Source organism: Elgaria multicarinata, chromosome 3, assembly GCF_023053635.1.
Source record: "Elgaria multicarinata webbii isolate HBS135686 ecotype San Diego chromosome 3, rElgMul1.1.pri, whole genome shotgun sequence".
Classification (NCBI taxonomy): Eukaryota; Metazoa; Chordata; class Lepidosauria; order Squamata; family Anguidae; genus Elgaria; species Elgaria multicarinata.
The window spans coordinates 60,646,077-60,671,583 of NC_086173.1; the positions used below are offsets into that span (position 1 = coordinate 60,646,077).

Here is a 25,507-nt window from a genome sequence, read left to right on the forward strand (position 1 = left end):
CAGCCTCTGATTCTGTTTCATCTCCATCCAGGCAGCTGTGCAAACGCATCTCGGTGTGGAGCTGGCAGGTGGCGGCGGCTGCCAGGCAGGTAGCAGGGCTCGGCTGTGTGCTGTCCTCTTAATTTCCCGAATTTCTCATTCAACGGATGGGCTCTGGCTTCCTGACCAGTGGCTCTCCTTAGAAGTGCTCTTCCCTAGGGAATTCTGACGATTCAAAAAAGAAAAAGGGTGGGATTTTAAAAACCAAATAAGGGGCCAGGATGGAAAAGGAGAGCAAAGCGTCCACCCAGTATGGATCCCTGGAGTCAACCAAGTGGAGAGCAGCTGATTCAGGCAAAGGTGAGATTACTTTCCACGCCTGGGGAGTGAGGGGTAGCTCACCCCCAACTCCCTACCTACTCACCCCACCCCATCCCTGCAGTGAATGGGGCTCAGATCTTTGTTGATCTGCATGATGAGTGCATGTGTGTATGAGTCTGTGCTGCATCTAGGCGTAAAAGCGGTATATTCCTTGCATGCCCCCGGTCTGCTTATTTTACGTCTTCCCTGAAAGTTTAGTGGTTGTGGAGTGGAGACTGATGGCTCATCCATTCTCCCCAGCCTCACTCCTGGGCATGCCGAGGAGGGCAAACGGGGATCCTTGACCACTTGCCTGACTCACTAACTGTTGAAACTGAGCACATTTGTATCGGGGAGTGACAGGCGGAGCGGAAAAAAAGGCTCTCAAACACACGAGTAGGGAAATCTGGCTATGAACCAAAAGCCGGAGTCCCTGTTCATTCACAAAAAAAGGAGCATCTGGCGTGGATTCTTGCAGGATGGAGAACTGGGCATGCCGAACGGGCACAGTTCCAGCAGAATGTAGGATGTCTTGGGGGATGGATGTGGATGCCGCAGGGAAAATGAGAAATGCCATGGTTTGTCCCTGGAGATAGAACACATCTTGGCATCTCTAGAAAAGGCAGAATCCCCACGGATGAAGCTGGGGGCCCTGGAGGTTAATCAGTATTTCCCTGACAGAATGCATTTACTTGCTGGAAATGTGGCTTTGAGCAGTATTGTGTGAGGGCACCAGGGAAGGATTTATCCCTTCTCAGCTCAGCTAAATGCCTTCGGTGCCAGCAGCCTGTTTTTGTGAATGGACACAACCAGGCAAGCCACACAAAGGCTCTGACAACAAGCAGCACTGAGCCAATGCGAAGGCTTCTCATTCTTGAATGGCAGCATGAACCTGGCGATTGCACCTCTCCTTTCACCTGCCTCCTCCTCTATATTAAGAGAAGTAACTGTGCCTTAAAAGCACAAGGCAAACATCTTTATCAGACCCTTGGGGTAGTGTGGGCTAGTGTTTAAAGCAGCAGCGTAGGATCAGGATGCTGGGTTTCCTCCCACCCCCCACCCCCACCCCGGTGTCCATAATACACAGAAGGAGAGTGGAGACAGGAAAAGAGCAGGGGGACCTCTGGAATCTGCTGCCCAAAGTGCCTCTTTCACCTGGTTGTATGGAGGCCCCATTTGTATTCAGCAGTGTCATTTTAAATGGTGGAGTCTGGGCACTTTGCTGAGTTGCAGCTTTTCTGCAGAGGAGGCACCGAGTTAATTTATTTATTTTATTTAAAACATTTGTATCCCACCCTATATCACTAGGATCTCAGGGTGGCGTACAGATAAAATTATACAATATAAAAGCTCAACCATGCTGATGGATGAGGCAGTCACCTAGGGCGGCACAGTTCAGGTTATAATGTACTCCCATTATGGAAGTAGCACAGATGTTGCGCTGCACAAACTGGGAGAAGAAAGCTATCAGTGGCTGCTAGTTCTGATCAGCATGTGTTATCTCCAGTATCCGAGGCAGTAAGCCCATATGCACCAGCTGCAGGGGAACATGGGTGGGAGGGTGCTGTTGCACCTGTGACCTGCTTGTGGGTCCCTGGTCAGCAGTTGGTTGGCCACTATGTGAACAGAGTGCTGGACTAGGTGGGCCGTTGGTGTGATCCAGCATTAGGGTTCTTCTTATGTGTACCCCTAAGTCTCCCTTGTCATATCAGAGGGGATTCATGGGCACCTTCTTAGCCTGCATGGGTATGCCCTTACTCCATCTTCACTCTGCCCATGGTAAGGCAACAGAAACCTCAAACCTTGGAGTTTGGGGACAGCACTGATCAAAAAAATGATGGTTTGATCAGTCCCCCCCCCAGATTAGCTAATTGCTGAGTTCTTAATAAGTATAGCATTTTGTTTGTGAGTCCTCCAAGTTAAAAAGCAAGTCTGGTTTAACTGCTGGGAAGGGCTGTGGTTGCCCACTGCACTGGCAGAGGTGATGCATTTCTGCTAGTGGTTTTTTTTGTGTGTGTGTGTGTGCACACACACACATGGGGCCCATCTGATTTGGGATTAAGGGCCTTTCATTTGCATATGTTTCAGTAGGAGTTGATGCAGTTCTTGGCATCACAAGGAACTCAGCCCCAAATGTTTGGACTATAACCAGTCATTTGGGTTGGGGCCCACCATCGACAGAGTCACCAAAGACTTCTGCTTTGGAAGTTTTTCCCAACTGGTGCCATCCAGATGTTTTGGGCTACAACTCCCAGCATTCCTGACCATTGGTCAAGGTGGCTGGGGTTGATGGGAACTGGATGGCACCTGATCAGGGAAGGCTGGGCTATGGTGTTAGGCACTTGTCTGGCAACTGCTTTCCCCCAAGCCATGCTGGTCGGATGCCTTTAGTTTACCCCGCCTCAATCTAGAGGCAGAGGCGGGTAACAAATTATTATTATTATTATTATTATTATTATTATTATTATTATTATTATTATTATATTTCCTCTCATTAGTGGCACTCTTTTCCCAGGCAATGATCACAGCATCATTTAACTCAAAGGCCTGTTCTTTCCTCTTGCCTGACTCACTGGCACAAACCCTATTGGGAGGTCATTTGGCCCCAGTAATGAAGTATTGATCTTGCCACTTGGATCTGCTAATACACGCCAAGTAGGCTTTGCCAGGCGGGGTGGTGGTAGTGTGGGGAGGGATCGCACAGCTCACCTCAGCAGTCTGTGCAAAGATGATGCAGTTGCAAGCCTGCCCCTCTGTCCAACCAAATCATATCTGGTGGCACTTGATCCAGTTAGTGAAGAACACAGAGTGAGCTGGGCTGATTTTTTTTGGGGTGGGGGGTGGGGCGCTCAGCCATCAACCCACATGGGCAGATTTTGCCTACTTGTGGGAGGATGTGGGAGAGAAACCAGTGGTGCAAAAGTCTCAGGTAGATTCACTTATTTGTTTTTTTTAAAATGCTTATATATACTACTCTCCATAATTGAATCCGAGGTGGTTTATAACAATATTGGATCAGGGTGGGGGGAAAGCACAGAATCATAGCCAGTTACTTATATCAGACTGGTTCATCTAGCCCAGTATTGTCAACACTGATTAGCAGCTGCTTTCCCGGTTTCAGGCAGGATTCTTTCCCAGTTCTAACTGGAAAAGTTGGTAATCAAACCAGAAAGCAGAGGGTAACTTTGGATTTACAGCTTAAAATCCGGGGATGGAGACTTCATTGACAGAGCAGCCCCTGTGATAGGTCATTTCTGGCAATGTGAAAATGACAGGCCAGTCATAACTGCTCCTCCCTGCTGGCTTTTTTCAAGAGGAGGCTTCTTTGGCCCTTTGACACCAAAGAAATGGCACCCTGTTGTTCTCCCACTCACCCTGAGAGGAAAAGGCACGCACAGATGTTTTGGTTTCCAGTAACGGTTTCATTTCAGAGGTTTCCCCAGGGGATTGTGATGATAAAAAGTGAACATGAGCAGAGCACAGAACACTGCAATCTTGGTAAGTGAGTTGAGGCTCTGAAGTGACTGCCAATCTCTTGAAAAATGTGTCAAGATGTATGAGGAAAAGATGCTTTATGAGATGGGGTGTGTGGGGGGAGAGAAGCCTTCTGGGCACAGCTTGGGAAGGAGTATGTCTGCCCCAGGGGGGTTGTAGGGGGAGGCTGAGAAGAAGCTCTCAGCTACAGCGAAAGAATGCCACTGATCCTTCAGCACCAGTTCATGCACGAACTATTATTACTTGCTATAATAATAAAAATAGTGATCATCATCATTTTTATGATTTGCTATTTGAACACCACATCTTAGATTCCTGTTCAAGACACGATACAAGGCTGAATAGACCATATAATCCAGCCTGAATCGTTAACCTGTGCTGGGGTAAATCTGAAGTAATGCCAGTATAATCACTGAGGATATTTCCGACTGAATCTTCAGGACACCCCCCCACCTCACTTGGCGTACTGGTTGGCAACCCCCCTCCCTTCCCTCTCATCCCTCCGGCTAACTAAGCTCCTTTTCTGTTTTGCATTCAGAGGACGAAATCGTGTCCATGGCTGACTCTACAGCTACCATTGGTGACATTGAAGGAGAACTTTTCAAAATCGAGAGGATCCGGGAAGTCCTGGTGCGCAGGGAGTCGGAGCTCAGATACATGTGAGTTAGGAACTAGGAAAACAAGGTGTATGGGAGAGGGCCCAGCAAGGTGCAGGGTGTCTGGGGGTGGTATCCCATCTCTTTCCCCAGTCTGTAAAGCAGCAAGTTTTGGGAGCTCTTCCTTTTTTCCCTCCAGTTCTGCTCGGCTTCCTTTGAGACTCCTTCACCTGCACTTCTGAACTCACCCTTTCTGCTTCACCATCTTCAGTCTCTCTCATTTTCTAAAGATCTCTAAGCCTGCAAACACTCTCTTTAAAAGAACTGTAGGTTTTGGGACATGAGAAGATTCCTCAACAGAACCAGGCAAACTCCTTTTCTCTCTGTGTCTGTTGGTTTTCTTTGGTCGCACATGCTAGCTTCAGAAAACGTTCCATCCCTCACAGCACAATATCAAATGGCCGTGCTGACCTTAGCCTGGTAACTTGTGCATCACAGTACATGCCCCAGAGTCATTTGCAACATGCAGGGGGCTCTCAACAAACAAATTGATGTGGAAAGGGCTCCTGAGAGCAGGGATATTAGAAAAAAAAACCTCTATAGGGATGTATTTACCTTATTCAGTCAACCAAACTCTGTGGATAATGAAAACATGGGGTGAGGTGATATCACCCCCCTCCCCACCCAGCCTTTCCTTCTGTCTCTACATCAGGGGTGAGCAACTTGTAGCCCTCCAGATGTTTTGGCCTGAAACTTCCATCAGCCCTATCCAGCATAGCTAATGGTGAGGGATGATGAGAGTTGTAGGCCAAAGCATCGGGAGGACCATGAGTTGCCCATCCCTTTTCTACATGTTCCTCTGAACCTCTTCACAGAGCCTACACAGGTGCGCATGCACACATGTAGATGTTGTATTCATGTAAGTCTTGTATGCACATGTAAGTGTAAGTATCTACTCTGCATTTTAAGAATTATTTGATGACCCCTTTCATATGTTCATGAGCCACAGAATTCGGTCAACTGTATGGGACCACTATGTAGCCTCTACCAGTTTGAGGAATGGCTTGCCAGGAGAGATTCATCAACTTAACAGTCTTCTGGAATTTAAGAAAGCCATAAAGACTGAACTCTTCCGGCAGGCCTACCCAGTTGAATTTTAAGATGCCTTTTTAATAATGTGTTGCTTTTAATAATGTATTAGTTTTAAATGTTTTAATTATTCATATGTATTTTATGGAATTTGCATTTGTGATGTACCCTGCCTTGATCCAGAGGGAGAGGCGGGTAACAAATTATTATTATTATTATTATTATTATTATTATTATTATTATTATTATTATTTCTTCCACATTCTTCTGAGGTATTTAATATTTTTATGTCCTGGTTACGGTGGATAATATTTTCCCATTAAAGACAAAATTAGGTCCAGAGGGAGCTGTGGATTAAGCTTCAGGAGCTCTTCCTTGCTGTTCTTAGGTGTGTCCAGATTAGCTCTTCCATCTCTGAGTGTTCTCTCTCTCTCTCTCTTTCTCCCCTAACATATCAGATCTGTGAAAATCACTTCCAAATGATTAATCTTTCCACTTAGAGCTTGTCATTCTGATTATCTTCAATAATTCCAGTGTGGAGGCTGTGGTTATGACTGCTAGTAAGCTGGCAGGCCTCAGTGCTGATCATATGTTGTGGAAAAGGTGCTGTGGAAAATAAGCAGGAGGAGAATCTCCTTAGAAATAGGTGGCAAATGGGCAGTTCTATTACTTGGGGGCAGTCAGCCCTCCCCTCCCCCGAGGGTCACATGTGGAGCTGGCTGGTGGGTGGCGGGGCTGCATGCCAGTGGTGGGTGTGGCCGAAGGTGGTGGTGGTGAGCATGGCCAGGGCTGGAATCACAAACAGAGAGAGCCTGACCTGCACCCCATCTGCTCTCTCTGTCTCTCTCACACACAGGCAGAAGTGCCATGAAACAGGGATGCCAGTGTCGTGTTTCTCAGAAAACTCCTGCTTTTGATGAGAGGCAAATGATGAGGCTTGCCAAGTAATCTACAAAGCTTTTATTTAAGCAACAAACGTCTCTTCTACCTGAAGAGAGCCTAACCTCTAGGCAAAACTGTGCAAACTAAGCAAGACAATTTTCCACTTAAGAAGAATAGGAAGCCACTTCCCAAACACCTGTAACTTCAGCGATCCTGTTGCGGAGGCAGGTTCTGGCGTAATCAAACTGACTTTCTCACGCCTTTCTTCTGCCCCATACGTTTGAGCTTCCAGCGGACCCTAGCATCAGCTAGCTTGTCAGGATGCTCACCTCTGGAAGAAACCTCACTTCCCACTGAGTGTGTAGGATTTAGTCTTGAGGAGATAAGCTCTGGAGAGGGCTGTCTCCCAGCTGGGGAATTGCCTGTGAGAGCTTCCTCCCCCACTGGTACAGGCTGGCTGGTGTCTGGTGCTGCATCTTCTAGTTCTGAATCTGATTCTGGTTGATTACCTGAAACATCTTCTCCCAAAACAGGGGCAGTAGGGTTAGGCATGACAGCCAGAGCCTGTCATAGCTCAACTGGGTTGGAAACTAAAGCATCTAGCACTCGGGACCATACTGTTTCAGAACATGGATGCTGACTTTGGCTATCATGGCTTAGGGTCATTGAGATAACTGATGTTCCATAAATTTGTCTAAGCCTGTTTAAGGCCATCTAAGGTAATGGCCATTGCAACATCTTACCGTATAACTATATTTGTCCGCCCTTGAATCTCTCGCAATTAGGTGAATTCAGTCACATTTCACTCCCTAGATTTTGCATAGACTTAATATCCCACCCGCACCCACCGCCCTGCAAACTGATGCAGAAATGGGCCACAACAAACTTGTGCTTTTTTTTTTTTTTAAAGAGGGATATTATAGAAAGTGTAACAAAAAAAAATCATCCATCCCTACATGGCACTAGTAATAGTTCTGCGTATCCATCACCGTGGTACTTCAGGGCAGGATCTGCTTTGGTAGCATGACGTTCGGGAGTGCAAGGGGAAGGGCAATAAATGTAAGCTGATGATCTAGCTAGACTCTCAAACAGTAGGACAGCTGTGAGTTCTTTTCCAGTCATGTCAACGAAACTGGGAAGTGCAATATGCTCTCTAGAGAACGGGGAAAGCTTGTGAAGCTCACCTTGTCCCAATAAGGAGGCTCCCTGCATTCTGTTCATGCCTATGGTGACTTCCAACTTTTAATACAGCAGAGACTGCCTGCGGCTAGCCAAGTTTGTGCCAAGCCCTACTGCAGCTAAGAATGACTCAGCTAAGTAAAGCTGGTAGGATCCAGCTCTGCTCACCCCAGCCTCCAATGTCATAGGGAACCATGGCCCTCATCAGAGATGGTGTGACCTCATAAGAACATAAGAAGAGCCCTGCTGGATCACACCAATGGTCCAACTAGTCCAGCATTCTGTTCACACAGTGGTCAGCCAGCCATCGGCCAGGGACCAACAAGGCAGGACACGGTGCAACAGCACCCTCCCACCCATGTTCCCCAGCAACTGGTGTACCTAGGCATACTGCCTCTGATTCTAGAGGTAGTGCATAGCCGTCAGGGCTATTAACTCCTTTTATTTTATTTAGTCACAGCATTTTTTCCACACCCCACTTTTTCCTCTTTAAGACAGCCATGGCAGCCTCCTAAGAGTCCCTTTGCCAAACACACCAGGGTTTTACTTTGGTTGCAAGGCATAGACTTCTGATTCAGTCAAAGGGAAGTGATATAATAATTAGTGCTGTGCCAAAAATTTCTCCCACATATTTTCTGACCATTCTCATTCAATTTGATAGAAAATATATTGCTTTTGAAAAGAAATTCAAAGGAGAAGAACATCAGAATAGCCAGGCTGGATCAGACCAAACATCATCTAATCCAGCACAGTGGCCAACCAGCTGCCCATGGAAAACCCAGAAGCAGGACATCAGTGCAAATAGCAGCCTTCCACCCATGTTCCCCAGCCACTGGTGTACTTAGGCATACTGCCTCTGATTCAGGGCTAGTAACCATTGATAGCCTTCTTCTCCAGGAATTTATCCAATCCCCTTTTAAAGCCATCCAAATTGGTGGGCTTCACTCTATCTTATGGTAGTGAATTCCATAGTTTAACTATGCGCTGTGTGAAGAAGTACTTCCTTTTATCTGTCTTGAATCTCCCACCAATCAGCTTCATAGGATGATCCTGGGTTCCAGTATTATGGGAGAGGGAGAAAAATGTCTCCCTATCCACTTTCTCCACATCATGCATAATTTTGTACACCTCTATCAGGTCTCCTGTTACCCTCCTTTTTTTCTAAGCTAAACAGAAATTTTGAAGAAATTCTCATGGGTTTGGTTCTAGGTTCTTGTGAAGTGAGAAGTGTGTGAAGCAAAGGAGACTACAGGCTGCCAGAGAGATGACTGAATAATAAAATACAGGATATATGTGCACACCGTACTTATGAGGTAGCTGACAGGTGTGCACATATATCCTCTCTTTCATTATAAAATCATCTCTCTGGCAGCCGGTAGCCTCCTTTGCTTCCCACCTAGGGGAAGACATCATGAGGTAATTCCTCCCATAGGGCTTTTTTGGAAGCTAGGTTGTCTGGGAGGGGGCAAAATAATGAAGAGATGTGTCATAGAATGTAGTAAATACTCACGCACTCTGAGGGTTGAGGTGACTCGAAGTGACCGAAGCCACTCAAGTGACTTTATTGAGCATACACAGAGTTTAAGTAGCCAAATCCCTGCTCCTTCTTCCCCCCTCCCTCTCAGCCGAAACCCCTTTGATCACCTTGCTTGTATCCTGAATCAACACCTTTAATCTCCTCTGTCTGCTGAGTCAGTCTGCCTGGTGTGGATTCCGTGTTAGTCACTGGAAGTCTAGCAGGACATGTTTAGATTTGGACAATGGTCAATTAACTGGGAGGAAGATAACAGCAAAGACCTGCTTCCCTCGGGCAGTCTTCTGTCACGTAGTTCTCCAGGCCTGTGCTGCACCACTTCAATAGAAAGGGGGGGAAAACACAATACCCTCTGCTGTGATTAGATATGGTCAAAATATCACCAAAACAAATAAAAATAAATCATAGAATGCCATGAGAGTGAGGGAGAAGAATGAAGTCTTCTTTCATGGGAGATGAAAACTTTCAGGAATTGAATGTCAGATTTTGGCACAGCACTACCTCAACCTTTTCCATGGAGCTATGCAATGTGGAGGATGCAAAATGGGGCTGGGTTCCCAATACAGTTGATGCTGTTGCCACTTGCATTGGCAATGCAAACAAACAAACAAAACCCCTAGAGAGCAGGAAAGAAAGAAGCCGTGCTACAATCCTTATGATGAGCACTACCTAGGAGAAATTGTTGGAAAAAGTCACCTCACCCTAGAGACATTTGGTGAAATTGTCCCCCCACCCACCACACACACAATTTCTCTGCCCACAAATAAGGCAGAGAAATATGAGCTGCCATTTGCACACAGCTCTAATATTAATGACCCCATTCTGGTTCCTACTGAGCAGAGAACATGTTTTGTTTGCAGTCATCGATCACAAAGCCAGCATGGGTTGAGCTGTTAGGATAGACGCATCTTTGGTAGCCTTGTAGTTTCAAGGGACAGCAATGTCAGGCTGCTGAAGCTTTGCTCTTTTTTTAAAAGCTTAAAAACAACAACCCAGACTTATGATGTCGGAAGGGAGCTGTTGTACATCACATAAAGCCAAATGAGGCCTGTAAGCATTAAGTCTCTGCCCATCTCCTATATAAGGAAGGAGTTGCCATTTACTGTTTTGTGCCATGACCTTTCCCTTCTTGACTCAGCAACAGAAGTTAACTTTTAAGGTAGTGGAGGAGGAGGATGGGAGACATTTCTATAGCTCTGATTTCCATGCCAGAGTAGTTTTGTTTTTCTCCAAGCTCTGAATCACTCCATGGCAGGAGCAGCTAACCTGCAGTTGCTGGAGGCCCTGAGACAGCCGTGCTCAGCACAGACTCCAGATGCCAGACAGCAATGCCCACTCTTGCCATAGAAAGAGGATAACAGGAGCCACAATTTACAAGGGGAGAAAAAGCTATCCATCTTAAGCCATCCATCCCAAGTTCATTTAGCCCCTAGAAGTTTTATTTCTATATTTATTAAAATATTTATTGACTGTTTTTCCACTGTTCAAAATGGATTACAAGACATTTGAAACATAATGATTAAAAGCAACAAAAATAAAATCCAGCAATCCAAACTAAACAGCCACAAAAGATCATCATCCAAAAGTTAATCTTTAGAAATAGGTCTTGTGGGCAATGCAAAAAGAGAACAAAGAGGTAGCTGTCCTACCCTCTACCAGTGGGAGTCTCTACAGGTTCAGAGCAACCGCTGTAAAATGTCTTATACTGAGCTGTTGATGTTGCGCTTGTGAAGTCTGCTGACTGGAGCTCATCAGGCAAATGGGCTCCAGAGATGGCCCTTGAAAATGGCAAAACCTTACATTGGACCTGGAAGCAAATTGACAGTCATTGCAACTGGCCTGGCATGATCATCCCTTTCAACATCTGTCAGGGATGCTTTAGGGTGGATTCCTGCATTGAGCAGGGGGTTGGACTCGATGGCCTTGTAGGCCTCTTCCAACTCTGCTATTCTATGATTCTATGATCTGTTAGAAGTACTGCACCAGGTGAAGCTGCTGAGTCATCTTCAAGGGCAGGCCCATGCAGATTGCAGTGCAGTAATCCAGCCTGGAAGCATGGTAATATGGATCAATGTACCAAAGTCTGATCTAGAAAAGGGAAAGGCCTTCTAATGAGCTAAAGACAGGGCTGGCGCCAGAGTATTTTGCGCCCTAGGCAAGGCGTGCTAATTGCACCTCCCCAAAATTGGGTCTCTGTGTTCCACTTACGCGTGGCATGGTGCCATGCTTCCAGCATAGCCACCTGATCTCACCTCCTTCCCGTGGGCTCTCGTCCCTCTCTGAGGTCAGGTCAGGCCGGGCAGCAGATGGACCAATGGGTGGGCAAGTGGACGGCGGCTTGGGCGGTGTCATTGCATTGCGCTGCACCTTTGCGGGGCCCAGTATGCACTGATTGACGGGCAGTGCCAGCCGCATTCTAGCTGCTTCCAGCTCCAGCCGGGGCCACCAGAGGCCTACGTGTGAAGCTGGCCAGCTCTCAGGGATGGCTGGATGCACCAGGTCCACCTCCAGTGCCCTTCTCCAGGTGGCAGGCAGGCGTGGCTAATGTGCGCCGGTTGCTGCTGCAGCTGCTGCTTCGGTGCCTGCCCTGGATCAAGAAACGGGGCTGGGCGGGTAGGAATGTGAGCGCTGGAGAAGGAGGTGGGCCGGGCAACTGGGAGGAGGAAAAGCCGTGATCTGTGTAGGAACTGCTGTAGTCCCAGCCCAGTGCAAGACTCCGCGCTTTTTCTAGCACCACTCTGATGTCATGTCGGGTGCAGTACCCATTGGCTGCTCCTCTTTTGGACAGGCCGGGCCACCATGTGCTCCCAGGTGGCCGTCACAGCTTGAAGTGGGCTCGAGTAGTGAGGGGGCGGCCCGGGGGTGGCGCTTCTCCTCCAGCCGCCCCCTTGGAGGATCTGCGGGTGCCCAGCTTGGGCCCCTCTGAGGTCTGTGCCCTAGGCGGCTCCCTCGTTGGCCTAGTGCTAGTGCCAGCCCTGGCTAAAGATGAGAAACCTGGCAACAGCTCCAGCCTGCTTCTCAAACTACATTGTTGAGCCAAGAGTATCTCATGGCTCTTAATTTGATCAGAGAGGGTTATAGAAACCCCACTGATCAGAGTTCTGGCATCTTCCATCCAAACAGATCTGTGGGCTGGTGTCTGCCCCCACTCCAAAGTTCTTACAGATTCAGCAAAGCACCCATCAGTTATTCTTTTTACTACAGTGTGGGCTTGCTAGTTATTAATTGCTTTTTCCTTCTAAGTACTCCTGACTTCTAAGGAAAGATCCCATGCAGCCACCCACACTGGTAACTCTTGACAGTGACCCCCTGTAATTCTCCCTTCTAACACAGGCATCTCCTTCAAAGTGGTCTAGCCTTGTCCTCCTGAGGCAGAACATGGAGAAATAGATTCTTGCCTTCTTAAATGTGGGCATAGGCAAACCCCACATTTAAGAAGGCAAGGGCCTATGCCTGAAAGCTCTTTTGTATTCATGTTATTATGTAAATAAACCTCACCCTTGGAACAGTCTAACCTAGCTGCAGTATTGGGGTATCCAACTTCTCATTTCTTAGGAGGCCATTTGTTTTGCTGGCGGTTGTGCGGTGGTAGCATGTCTCCCAGGTTTCTCTTGGGAAACCAGTTCAAAAGGATGATTCCACATTGCTATTGCAAAGCACCAGATCCCATTTAGATCTCACTGAGATGGCATACACAAATTTGAACCTCCTTCCCTCCCCCCCTCTCTCTACACACACACACACACACACACACACACACACACACACACACACACCCAATTCCAGCACATGTCTGAACTAGCATGTCTGAGAGAAGGCAGACAAGAATCCATTCTGTTGACATCTAGCTTTCTGTATGAAGGGACCTTTTTTCCTTTTTAAAAAATAAATAAAGGATCATTCAGTCCTCAGCTATACACTGAAATGGGGCACTCCAGAAACAGGGTCACTGCTTTAATGAGAGTATGGCCTTAGACTCCTCCTTGACACCACTCTCTCCTATGCCGAAATACTTGTAGGGTAGGTAACAGTCTTGACAGTTACTGGTGGGAGAGGGGAGACCCTTTACTTCATGAAGCCATGGCACAAACATCAATACAAGTGTGTTGTGATTGTGAAGGGGATGCAACATGAAGCCTATGTGTGCTGCCATGTTCAGAAGCATGAGTGAGGCATGGGTAGCCAACCTCAAAATTACATTCTGAAACGCTCTTGGGAAAACTCCTCAGACAGTGTCTCTGCTATGTACTCTGCTTTTCTTCTCCCTGTAGACTATATATTGCTCCTTGCAGAACAAAAATACAAGCACTGCCAGTGGTTTATTTTCATTTGCTGGGGAGGCAGAAACCGCTGAACTGGTTCAGAATCCCTGTTCAGAAAGAGGAATGCAAAGAGGTATCATATATCAGAGCTGTATTGTGAACGTGAATCCAACCCAGAAGCTCAGTTGCCTACCCACACTGCTTCTGCTACAGCAGCGGAGCAAGTAGCTGTCTGGCCAGTGAGCAATGTGTGAAACTGTCAAACTCAACTCCTTGCAGAGACATTTCCTCAAGCAACAGTAAAATGAAATGTATTAATTGTGCGTAGAGCTTATACAGGACAGAACATTTTTCAAAATGATGCCTTTTCTGGCCGATGTAAGTTTTAAAAGCCAACTTAAGTGTGAAAATTGCCTCTTAGGGTTTTAATGGTTAATTGCAGTGCCTGAAAGGGCTCCTGCAATCAGATGGATTGCCCAGTTTTCTCAGTCATTTTCCTGGATCACCCAGATAACAGTACCATGGACAGCTCCCTCTAACTGCTTGGGGCCCTATTCAGATGATAAAAGAAACCAAATGTTTGTCAGCGATATTCTTGGAAAAGCTGGGAATTTGGCATCAGCAGCAAAATATGTTTTCCTCATGTAGTGGAACAGGGGTAGCTGTCACCATGTTACTATTTACCACTTTTAGTAAATTAATAGTGCTTGAAAGGGGAAATGCAAAGCCAGCTCAGAGATTTTATGTTTAAAAAAGAAAAGAATGAATGGAAGAAAATAGCATGTAGCAGAGGTGGATTCCTGAGAGGTGACATTGCTGATGCTTTGTAAGCTCCATAAGTGTTCTTCTGCTCTTATTATTGTTTAAACCATTATTTAGAGGCATGAAAGTGGTCAGCCTCTGAATCATGGTTTAAATAATACAAATGCAATTAAATCTATATTCCTATAATGGTGGCAGTGGGTAAGGAGGTGTGCCACTCATCACCAGTGATGGTACCATCATTCTCCAAATTGGCACATGGTTGCACAATCATATTCCACATAGCGTTCACAATTAGACTGCACAATAGAGGAGGGGGTAGATGGACTCATTTCCCCTCCAATTAAAAGTATTGCGGTCTGAGCATAGAAAAATGCACTATCCCTGCAATAGAACCTCAACTTTTCAGGAAAGATGTAACAAATGTGTGGAATTATTTGGCTTAAAGATGCCTGGAACTACCCTTAAAATTTGAATACAATCACCTTGCAGTTGTAGCTGAGAAGGGAAAGTAATTTCTAAATAAGAGTGCAGTTTACAGGGATATTCCCAGAAATCTTTTCAATATCTTTTAAGCACTGGGTTGGTTTCTGAAACTTCTATACTTTCAGAACAGCTGTTCTGTTGTCCATTCTGTGCCCACAACATATTTATGACTTTGGTTATGTTAATTGCAGGAGTCCAGGAAATCTAGATGGATGTATTAAGCCAAGGATGGCCAACCCAGATTCTTGGGTCCATCTCTATTATGATGACTCTATTTCAGGGACCATAAATGTATTGTGCTTTCCACGTTGGCCTGCTCAGAAATATTTGAGCTCCCTAACCATGTTTGTGCTAGCTAGAAGTAAGGTTTACCAAGTTATGAAGCATATATACTCAGGCATAGCATTACACACAAATATATACAAACATGCATGTTATGCACAAAATAAAAAAGTGAGATGTAACAAAGTGTGGAAAAGTTCCATTTATTACAATGTATATAGAGCATTCCCATGCATGTTTACTCAAGTGGAAGTCTTGCTGTAATCAATGGGGCTTACTCCCAGGAAAGTGTGTATAGGAAGGCAATCTTAACACACACGCATGCCTGCTGCTCAGTTTCTTTACATGTGAAACTGTGGGCTTTTTTCTTTTTTCTTTTAGCCATAGCTTGATTCAAATTAGGGAGGGCTGCCCAGGGATAAATAAAATTGTCTTGGAGACTGGATCTAGCCCACAGTCTGCCAGTTGGCAATGAATAATGGAATATGGTCCAATAATGGAGAATCAGGTATTCCTCGAGATCTTCTGCTGTAAAGTATGCTTCTGGTCCTCCAGACTACAATAGCAGTGGTGGTGGAGGTGAGACCCTGTCTGAATGAGAGTAGTTACTACAAAAGATTTAGGAATGAAATGGTATCTAGATGGGCCACTCAGTCATCATTTAGGATTTCTGTATCGCAGCTTGTTAAAGTTGGTCTGTGTGAGGTTGTGTAGATTAATTAGGACATCAAAGGACTGGTGAAAAAACAGAAAACTCTAGAGAAAAGAGTTTGCCAGGAAGGTTACATAATATAATGCAATTAGAGCCACTGTTCTGGTGCGTATAACTCATACACATTGTGTGCACAGAGTTCTCTTACTGCAGAGATTGTGCTGTAGTAGAGAATAGGGAGGAAATTACACACACAATCACACAAAAAAGCAGCTGACCCAAACTGACTGATAATATGTACTTGTTCAAACTTATAGCTCCCAACAAATCACACAATTACAAAAACAGTCACAACAGATAGGTATTAAACTCAAGTAAAATACCAATGAAATGGAACGAAACTCAGCTCCCAGATCAAATCTACCCTCTTGCAGTGTAACCTTAGAGGCCACAATGGTAGCTCATCCCTTTTCCTATCCAGTCAGGTGCCATTTGGCCCAGTATGTCTTACTGCTGGGTAGTGGTGTACAGAATTATGCATCATGTGGAGAATGTGGACAGGGATACATTTTTCTCCCTCTCCAATAATCTTAGAACCTGGGGTCATTCCATGAAGCTGATTAGTAGGAGATTCAGGATAGATAAAAGGAAGTACTTCTTCACACAGTGCATGGTTATACTATGGAATTCATTACCACAAAATGCAGTGATAGTCGCCACTTCAGATGGCTTTAAAGAGGGATGGATAAATTCCTGCAGGAGAAAGCTACTAGTCCTGATGGCTATGTGCTACCTCCAGTATCAGAGGCAGTAAGCCTAATGCACCAGTTGCTGGTGAACATTGGTGGGAGGGTGCTGTTGCACTGTGTCCTGCTTTGTTGGTCCCTGGCCAACAGCTTATTATTATTATTATTATTTATTTATATAGCACCATCAATGTACATGGTGCTGTACAGAGTAAAACAGTAAATAGCAAGACCCTGCCGCATAGGCTTACAATCTAATAAAATCATAGTAAAACAATAAGGAGGGGAAGAGAATGCAAACAGGTACAGGGTAGGGTAAGCAGGCACAGGGTAGGGAAAAACTAACAGTAGATAGTAACAGTAGAAGTCTGCACAACATCAAGTTTTAAAAGCTTTAGAAGTTTTTTTAAACTTTTAAAAGTTTTTTAAAAGTTTTAACAGCTGTTGGCCACTGTGCGAACAGAATGCTGGAGTAGATGGACCCTTGGTCTGATCCAGCAGGGCTCTTCTTATGTGGCTCTGGGAATTGCTACAAATATAGTATAATCCTGCCAAGCAATATGGGGGCAGAGCAAGAGAGATTACTGCATAGTGACAAGGGAAGCTAGATCCTTCAGACATCCCTGGAATGGCAAGTTGGACCCTTGTAAATCCCCTATGCACCCAGTGTACAATCATTACATATTTTGCTGGCCATAGACAAAGCTTGGCATCAACATGAGCTAACAAGCATGGATCAATATAGGTAATGTTTGCTCCCAGCAGCTATGAGTTGAACTCAACTGGGTGTATATTTGCAGCCATTAACGATCTTCAAGTTGAGCTGACACCCAGAATTGCAAATACCTTGCCTGGAGTTTGTGCAACAAATAAGTTTGTGCTTGTGTAGAAATCCCAACAGCTCTAGTTCTGGTATATGAAATAGTCTTCTTTAGCTTTGTCCTCATGCAGATGTATTAATACAGTTGAATCCCCAGACTTTTTCCTCTCTCTGTTCCTGTGCTGTTTAATCCCTTACACTATACAAACACAGAATTCTTATATTAATGGTTCCTGAACGAAAACACTACTCCAGGTTATCGGCTCACCTTAGAAGAAACAATGCACCTAAGAATGCTTAGAATAATCCTAAAAAGTCCCACATTATTAAACTCTAATTCAAATTAATTTGAATGAGAGGCAAGGAAAGAAACAGCTGGTGTGAAGAAGCAATGCAGATTTAGCTTGCTGAAACTAGAATATACTTTACTACAAAAGATTGCTTCTTGGCTTTGAATATCAGCGAATTTGGATGACCAAGAGAAATTATAGAGCCACCTATTTAGAGAAAGGAGCCATCTTTGGAATTATTGGCTTAGTGGATGAGCCATTAGAAGAGCAATATTGATTGAATTCCATTGACTGGTCCTTACTGACTGTCAGACAAAGAGATTATGTACTATTTGTATAGCACCTCCAATGTACAAATACTAATCCTCTTATGCATTAGGGTAGGTTAGACTGAGAGACAGTGGCTCTGTTCATACCATTCTGAAAGGGGATAAGCCACTGTGGCTTCTTATTTGCTTCACTGTGCATGCCCAGAGGGATTAGTATAATTACTTTTGGAGCATGACTTGTCATGTTTTCGAGCCCAGCCCGGGTGGCTTTTTGTCATTAGTAACAAGTCACCCAAAACCCTTCAACAGCCCATTGGTTCTGAGTGGCTTATTACCCATGGCAACAGGCTACCCTGGTTGGGTTCACATGACACAACAAGCCATACTGCCTAGGGTAATGATGCTCCCCACACACACCCCGTTCATAACTAGCATGCACAGTAAACCACCATAGCTTGTTAACAACCCTGCGATTATTTTTATTAATTTTAAATTATTTTTACATCATGTTTAAAGATGGAACCCACTCAAGGTGGCATGCAAGATAAAAACCATGCAAAGTGGACACAATAAAAATTAATTAAAACTTACAATAAATGTTTTAGTCTGTATCACCTATATCCTATCCCAGCAAGCTCTCTAGCAGACTGCCCTTGATTTTATAATAGTTTCTATGTTTCAGGACATCTGTTTCTATCTACTACCATCTGGTCCCTATCACTGGTTCATGGTATCTTGTCAGGGTTTTGGAGACTGATCTTCTCCATATCCTAGCTTTGGGTGGTAGTTTACTACATCATGTATAAATGTCTTCCCTCCCTCCAAGATTGTTCCTCTTCTACTAGGTCCTTAGTTGATCTTTTGCTGTATTCTACCTGTGGGAATATGGGGCATTTCACCCATTTGCCTTCTGCAGCAATTTTCTGTTTTGAGGGGGGGATGATTGTGAGGCAGTAGTAAGGCTTTGACATATAAAAAACATGCAATACGTGGTAGAAAGTGGGAAATAATAAGCAACAAATATTTATTTATTACATTTACATCCCACCTTTTTTCCTCCAAGGAACCCAAGGTGGCGTACATAATCCTCCTACTCTCCATGTTATCCTCACAACAACAACGCTGTGAGGAAGGTTGAGCTGAGAGTCTGTGACTGGCCCAAAGTTACCCAGTCAGTTTTCATGGCCGAGGGGGGACTAGAACCCAGATCTCCCGACTCCCAGTCCAACACCTTAGCCACTGCACCACACATGATCTCCAAAGCAATTTGCCAGGGAGCATCATTGGCTCACAGTTCAGCAAAACTGTCCAACCCAGCATGGAATTGTTCCCAGCAGCGTATTGAAACCTATTGATGGCAAGGGATGCTCATTGTTTTCTGTCTTTGCAGGATGGATGACATCCAGCTCTGTAAGGAAATCAGCAGGTTGAAAAAGGAATTGCAGAAGCTGATTGCACTGCCAGGTAAGACCAATAGCCATAGCAGCTCTGCCAGGGACTGAGCACTGGAGAATCTTGTTCTTCAGTAGAGCTCCTTGGGTGCCACGCCCTCTGAAGCCGGGATGTGGAGCCTCTTTCACCCTAGGTGCCAGATTCCATATCAGAGAAGCTTTCAGGGGCTGCATTCCAGTGGGCAGGGCCAAAGGCAAAAGGGGGTGGAGCCAAAGATAAAAAGCATATTGTAGCTTAAAGCTGTGACTGCCAGTACCTGAGCCTTAGGAGAGACATTTCAGCCTTTTAAAATAGGGTGGAAAACTACACAAAGGCTGGGAAACCATCAAATGATTGAAGATTGGCAGAAAAGGGTGTGGTCAAGGGAAGGGAGTGGCCATCAGGAGGGCCAAGTTTGGCCCTCAGGCCTGATATTCTGCTGCCCTGCTGTACAGAGTCAGATCTATCAATGAGCTTTTCCATCCTTAAGATCACTGGGAGGGGGTATCTTTTGCCTCCCCCACCCCAGTGCTATTTAGCCAGGAAGGAATGTAACAGAAGGAACAGAAACATGATAGGCCGATGCAAAATTACCCCAAGTCTCTCAAATATATTTGGCTAGCTTTGGAACCTCCATGTTAAGCAAGGCCTGAGGAAAACCAAGGGGCCCCAGAACAGGTAAAATGAGTGTCTATAACACCTTGTTATCCTACAACTATGTTGAAAAAAGTAATGGTTTTATAAATATGTCCTGATGGTAGCATCCTCCGTCATACACAATCCCGGTTAAGATTGCGAAGAGGGGAGGGAAGACTAAAAGGATTGAGAGACGTTATTGTGAAACGGGTGTGGGTGGGGGTGGGTGTCATGGGACAGTCCTGAAAGAGACGTTGAAGGAACAAAACCTACACCCATCAACAGGTGGTTATAGTGGAAACCATCACTTGGAGGTTGGGTTGGAAGCGTATGGAGAGGGTTTGTGAGTTGCAACAGGGAACTCCAACAGTTCCTCCAACAGCCCTCAGAACCCCATTGCAGCTGTCTTGTCTTCAGGATATCACTCAGTAGCAGCCCCCTTACTGTTAGTAGGATGCTGCCCCACAATATTGGCCCGCTGCCCTTAGGCATGGGAGAGAAATCTGTTCAGTTCACATTTGAAGATGAATGGACCCAGTTTGCATTTCCTGAACTAATATGCAAACCAGAATAGAATTCTCTTCCCGTTATTGAACTTCTCTGAATACTGTGATGCAGTTGTCTGATATTTTTGTTTTTAAAAAAAGTACACAAAAATGTGTAGGGTTAGGGGAAATGGCATACACAAATGCATATATTAGGGGAAATGGCTTGCACAAAGTGTGCATACTAGGGGAAATTGTGTGTAGACATGCCTTTGAATGTTCTTGGGCTCAAAAGTACACATGGATTTTCACAGGAGCTTTTCAAAACAGAATCAGCAAACAGATGCAGAAATGTTGCAGGATGAGCTTGTGCTTGAAACAATTCAAATGTTACAGGAAGTGGAGCAGACAGATTTTTCCGTTCCTGACTGCACCCTCCACTTATTTTCCAACAGCACTGAAGTGCAACCCGCAGTCCCTTGGCTCTGCTTTGCATGCTCCTAACCGCCTACTTGAAAGAAGAAGGGGGGAAAAAACCCAGCCTGCAAAGATCTAGAGAAGAGTTATCCTTATGAAGGCTGCCTACCCAGGGTGACCACATGGAAAGGAGAACAGGGCTCCTGTATCTTTAACAGTTACGTAGAAAAGGGAACTTCAGCAGGTGACATTTGTATGCATGCAGCACCTGGTGAAACTCCCTCTTCATCACAGCAGTTAAAGTTGCAGGAGCTTTACTAGAGTGCAGGGCTCCTGCAGCTTTAACTGTTATGATGAAGAGGGAATTTCATCAGGTGCTGCATGCATACAAATGACACTTGGTGAAATTCTATTTTCAATACAACTATTAAAAATACAGGACCCCTATCCTCCTTTTCATAGGGTCATCCTATGCCTACCACTGCTGGACAATAGTTTGGTGTTACTGCATATTTTATATGTATCTATTATTTATTAACTGTATCTTAATACTGTCCTGCAGTCATATTCCCTGGGCATTTCAGAAAAACAAGAAAACAATAAAAATGTAAACACATACAAAAAATGAAGGTAAATGAGGTAAATGTCACAAAATCATAAAAAAGAAGTTAAATTAGAATGTGGAATTCAAATTGTATCTAAAAAGCTCAAGAATTTTTTTTAAAAAAGAGCTTTGTCTGTCTCTGAAAGGGTGATAAGGTAGGTGCCAAGCGAACCTCTCTGGGGAGAGTATGCCCTGTCTGGGGTACCACCACTAAAAAGTCCTCTCGCATCTCCTCAGACATCATGGGCACCTGTTTTTCTCTTGCACAATCAAGGCCTTGCTGTGTGATTTCCCCCCCCCCTCCACTTTACAGAGAACAAGAAATCAAAGGAAGACAAACAGCAGGAGGAGGAGTTAGTGCAGCAGATTCACAAACTTGTGGAGACTCGGGACTTCCTTGTGGATGATGTGGAGTTTGAAAGGCTCAGGTATGATGTAGAGTTTGACAGTTTAGGCTTATGGAAAACAAGAGGTGTGCTAATTCTGTTCCAAGCAGGTGTTGCCACAGACTCAGGGCTATTGCTTTTGTTTCATTGTAGTCCACCCTTCCTCCAAGGAGCCCAGGGCAACATAAAATTACCCCATTTAATTCCCGCAGCAACGTTATGAGGTAGGGTAGGCTGAGTGAAAGTAACTGGCCCAAAGTCACCTAAGCATGTTTAGACAGAAAAAAACTCCTCCAACTTTCCCCAGCCCCAGTGGGGGAGCAGGACTGGTGTGGTGGTGGTGGTAGCCGTGCTCACAGCAGCCCTCCTGGGGGCAGGGAGAGGGTAATCCGCTGTCCCTGCCAATCCACCAACTGAGCAGGGGATTCACCCTGCCTCATGGGAGGACTGGCCCTGCTCCCAAGAAAGCCAATGTTCTTCATCAACCTTCTTGATTTGTGCCGTTGCTGCTGAGTGACAATGTTGGATGCTCTGCAGATTTTGTAATGTTTTAACGACAGGCTAAGAGACAAGGGCGTGGAGTCATGAACAGGCCTGTTACTCACCTGTGATGGGGGGCGCACGGTGTGGCTCAGCGACAGAGCATCTGCTTTGCATGTAGAAGGCCCCAGATTCAATCCCTGGCTTCTTCAGTTGGGATAGGGGTGGGGGGTGGGGAACCTGCCTGAAACCCTGGGGAGCCGCTGCCAGTCAGTGTCGACGATACTGGGCTAGATGGATCAATGGTCTGACTCTGTATGAGGCAGCTTCCTATGTTCCTATGGATTGTAATAAACAAAAGTTGTTTATTCTGTGATGCAATCCCCATTCACAGGGCAGTAACTAAGTTCTTCCTTTCACAGAGAACGAGAAGAAGACAAGGAAATGGCTGAGTTTTTGAAGACCAAACTCTCTAAAACCTGCCTTCTGAAAACAGGTAGGTACTCAGGAGTATGGAGCTCCCTTTCCACTGCTGTGCGTATGTGTTTTATGGACAGGGATGTGTGTCCTTTACACTAAAAAAATGCACGAAGAAAAATTGAATTCCATGATAGGTATAAATTATGCAAAATTGAGCTACTTTGTAGAATGTACTTTATCTGTGAGGTTTGTTCTGCGGTATCTGATTTGGTAGTTGTGAGCGGGGCAGCAGCACTGATGACCAACTCACAACTGTCAAAGAGATTCTTTGGCATTTGAGATATATTCAGACATTGTCCACACACTTTCAAGCATATCTTTGTGGTTATATGGGCTCTTTAAAAAATGGGTGTTGAGATTCTCAGAAATCTGCATTTCCTACCAGATTTTCTTTTTCTTCTGTGCACCTGAAAAACTATGGTATATAGAGGGCTGGATTGGATTTAGAGGTAGATGATCCAGGCAACCAGCCATGGCATCAGCCTGTAAAAGACATCCTCCCTGCCAGTCCATCTACTTCAATGTTTTTCAGCAGTAGTAAACAGTTCATCTTCCCTTGTAAAGCTGACTGCACTCATCTGCATAGCCAGTGTTGCCTTAATGTCATTATTATTATTATTATTATTATTATTATTATTATTATTTGTTTATTTGTGGGGAAATGTGTGCCATCACTGCTTGGTTAACAGACGGTGTGCATGTGAGAAACTGTGTTCAGGTCCATGCATGCACATTTATCATATGGTAGGAATGAATCATGCATGCAAATTGTGTATCAAAATAGTGAAATGAGTTACAAACAGAAGAAAAGAACAGAAAAGCATAAAATAGAAGAAAAGAAAAAGGAAATCACAGTCGTAAATGTAATTTATTCAATTCCCTGCCAATGCAGGATATCCTTAATCTTCTGTTAAGGAGAGTCCACAACCTACCATGGCAGTTTGTCCCACTGTTGAACAGGGTGTATCAGGAAGTCCTTCCTAACTTTTACTCTAAATTAAATAATAATAATAATAATAATAATAATAATAATAATAATAATAACAACAACAACAATAATAATAAATTAATTTGAACATGTTGGTTTGAGTTCTACCCTCTGAAGCAACAGAGAACAAATTTGCTCCATCTTTGCATGACAGCCCTTCAGATCTTTGAAGGTTGGAAACATACCACCTCTCAATTGTCTCAGACAAGTTGTTCAAAAGTTAAACAAATAGAACAGAGTGCAAAAGATGCATTTTGCCTGGGGCAGGGAACCTGGTGGGCTTCAAGAGAAGTGGCCACAGGCACATGTGGCTTATGGCACTATGTTGGAGACCCCCAGTGATATTGATAAAATGACGCAGGACGTGGAGAAAATGGAGCAAGAGAAGTTTTTCTTACTTTGTCATAATGTTCCTTCTCTTTATCCAGTGATAAGGAGATACAGGACTGAACAGGAGGTAGTTGGTGCATAATTAAACTATGGAATTCAGTAGCACAAGGTGTAGTGATGGCTGCCAACCTGGATGGCTTTAAAAGGGGATTTGACAAATTTATGGAGGATAGGGCTGTCAGTGGCTAGTCGTCATGGTGGCTAAATGTCACCTCCACTATTAGAGGCAATACACCTCTGAAAGCTGTTTGGTGGGGAACATGAGTGGGAGGGTGCTATTGCCCTTATGCCCTGCTTGTGGGCTTCCCATTAAACTATCTGGTTGGCCATCATGTGAACAGAGTGCAGGATTAGATAGGCATCTGGCAATCACGTTCTTTTGACAGCACATCCAGTCAATAGGCCTTGGGTATCTCATAAACTTTTGAACTGGTAATGGGCATTTATGGAAACCATTCTGGTGCCTCCTCAAGGTCACGTCACACTTTTATGTTTTTAAAATGTATACCCAATTGCTGGGGAACATGGGCAGGAGAGTGCTGCTGCACTCATGTCCTGCTTGTGGGTTTCCCATGGGCAACAGCTTGGCCACTGTTTGAACAAATGCTCGACTAGATGGACCCTTGGTCTGATCCGTCCCAGTTCTTCTTATGTTCATATGATACTGGCATACCTAAAAATGTAAAGTCAAGTGTAAACTTCTATTTAGACAAGTATCAGGTTGGCAGCTTCTTTCTACTGAAATTTTTTGGGGGGTTTGGATTGCAAATTGGGGTCTGCTGCTGCCACATAATGTGTGAAATGGACCTCAAAATGCCCTCTATTGGTTATGACCCAGCTCCCAAGCCCAGTCCTTCAACATGCATTGCACTGATATTGGATATACCCACTTAACCCATGCAGATTTGGGGCTCATGCTCAGGCCCTATGGCAGCCACTGTTCCCATGGTAATAACCAGTTGTTCCTTCACAGCTTCTGTAAAAGAAAAGAAGACGGCATCGAGAGGACAACAGACCTCTACACCGTATGTCACAAAGACAGGCCTCACCCTTCTGAAGGAGTGCTGCGGCTTCACCTGCTCAGTCATGTAGGCTGGGGCTGTTGCCCAAATCCCTCCCCCTCAAACACAAGGTACATTCATGGGTAAGGCCTGCCCAACTCCCAGTCAACTAGATCCATTCAAATCATAGCAGATTCACAAGCCAACGGAGTGACGGAGATGAGGGATTCTTTTGCAGTTGATGTGGGAACTGACAGCACATGTGGAAATCATCAGGTGCCCAAAGGCAGGAGCGTCCACCCACCTGCTTATCAAAACCAGCCTACACAGTCCAGGCTATGGCAGGTATCACAAATGGAGAGCAGGTGTGCTGCAAAACAAGAGAGCCAAACCATGGACAAAGGTTGAAGGCCACTGCTTTTCCCTCCCCTTGATTCAACAGGGCAGGGCAATGGGAAGCCCTGATCACAATGCTGTTTGCAGGCTGGCTACAGGACGTAAACCAGAGAAGAATTAGTGGAGTGGG

At 45.0% G+C, this 25,507-nt stretch overlaps 1 protein-coding gene across 1 annotated transcript; it reads left to right on the forward strand.

Annotated features, from left to right (window-relative positions):
* Nucleotides 1–260: 260 nt before the first annotated feature.
* LOC134396702 (bMERB domain-containing protein 1-like) lies at nt 261–25,107 on the forward strand. Its single transcript, XM_063123253.1, has 6 exons — nt 261–339; nt 4,373–4,493; nt 19,074–19,147; nt 21,570–21,684; nt 22,545–22,618; nt 24,954–25,107. Exons 1-6 carry the CDS (start codon nt 261–263, stop codon nt 25,070–25,072), a joined length of 582 nt encoding a protein of 193 aa, XP_062979323.1. The 3' UTR covers nt 25,073–25,107.
* Nucleotides 25,108–25,507: the final 400 nt, after the last annotated feature.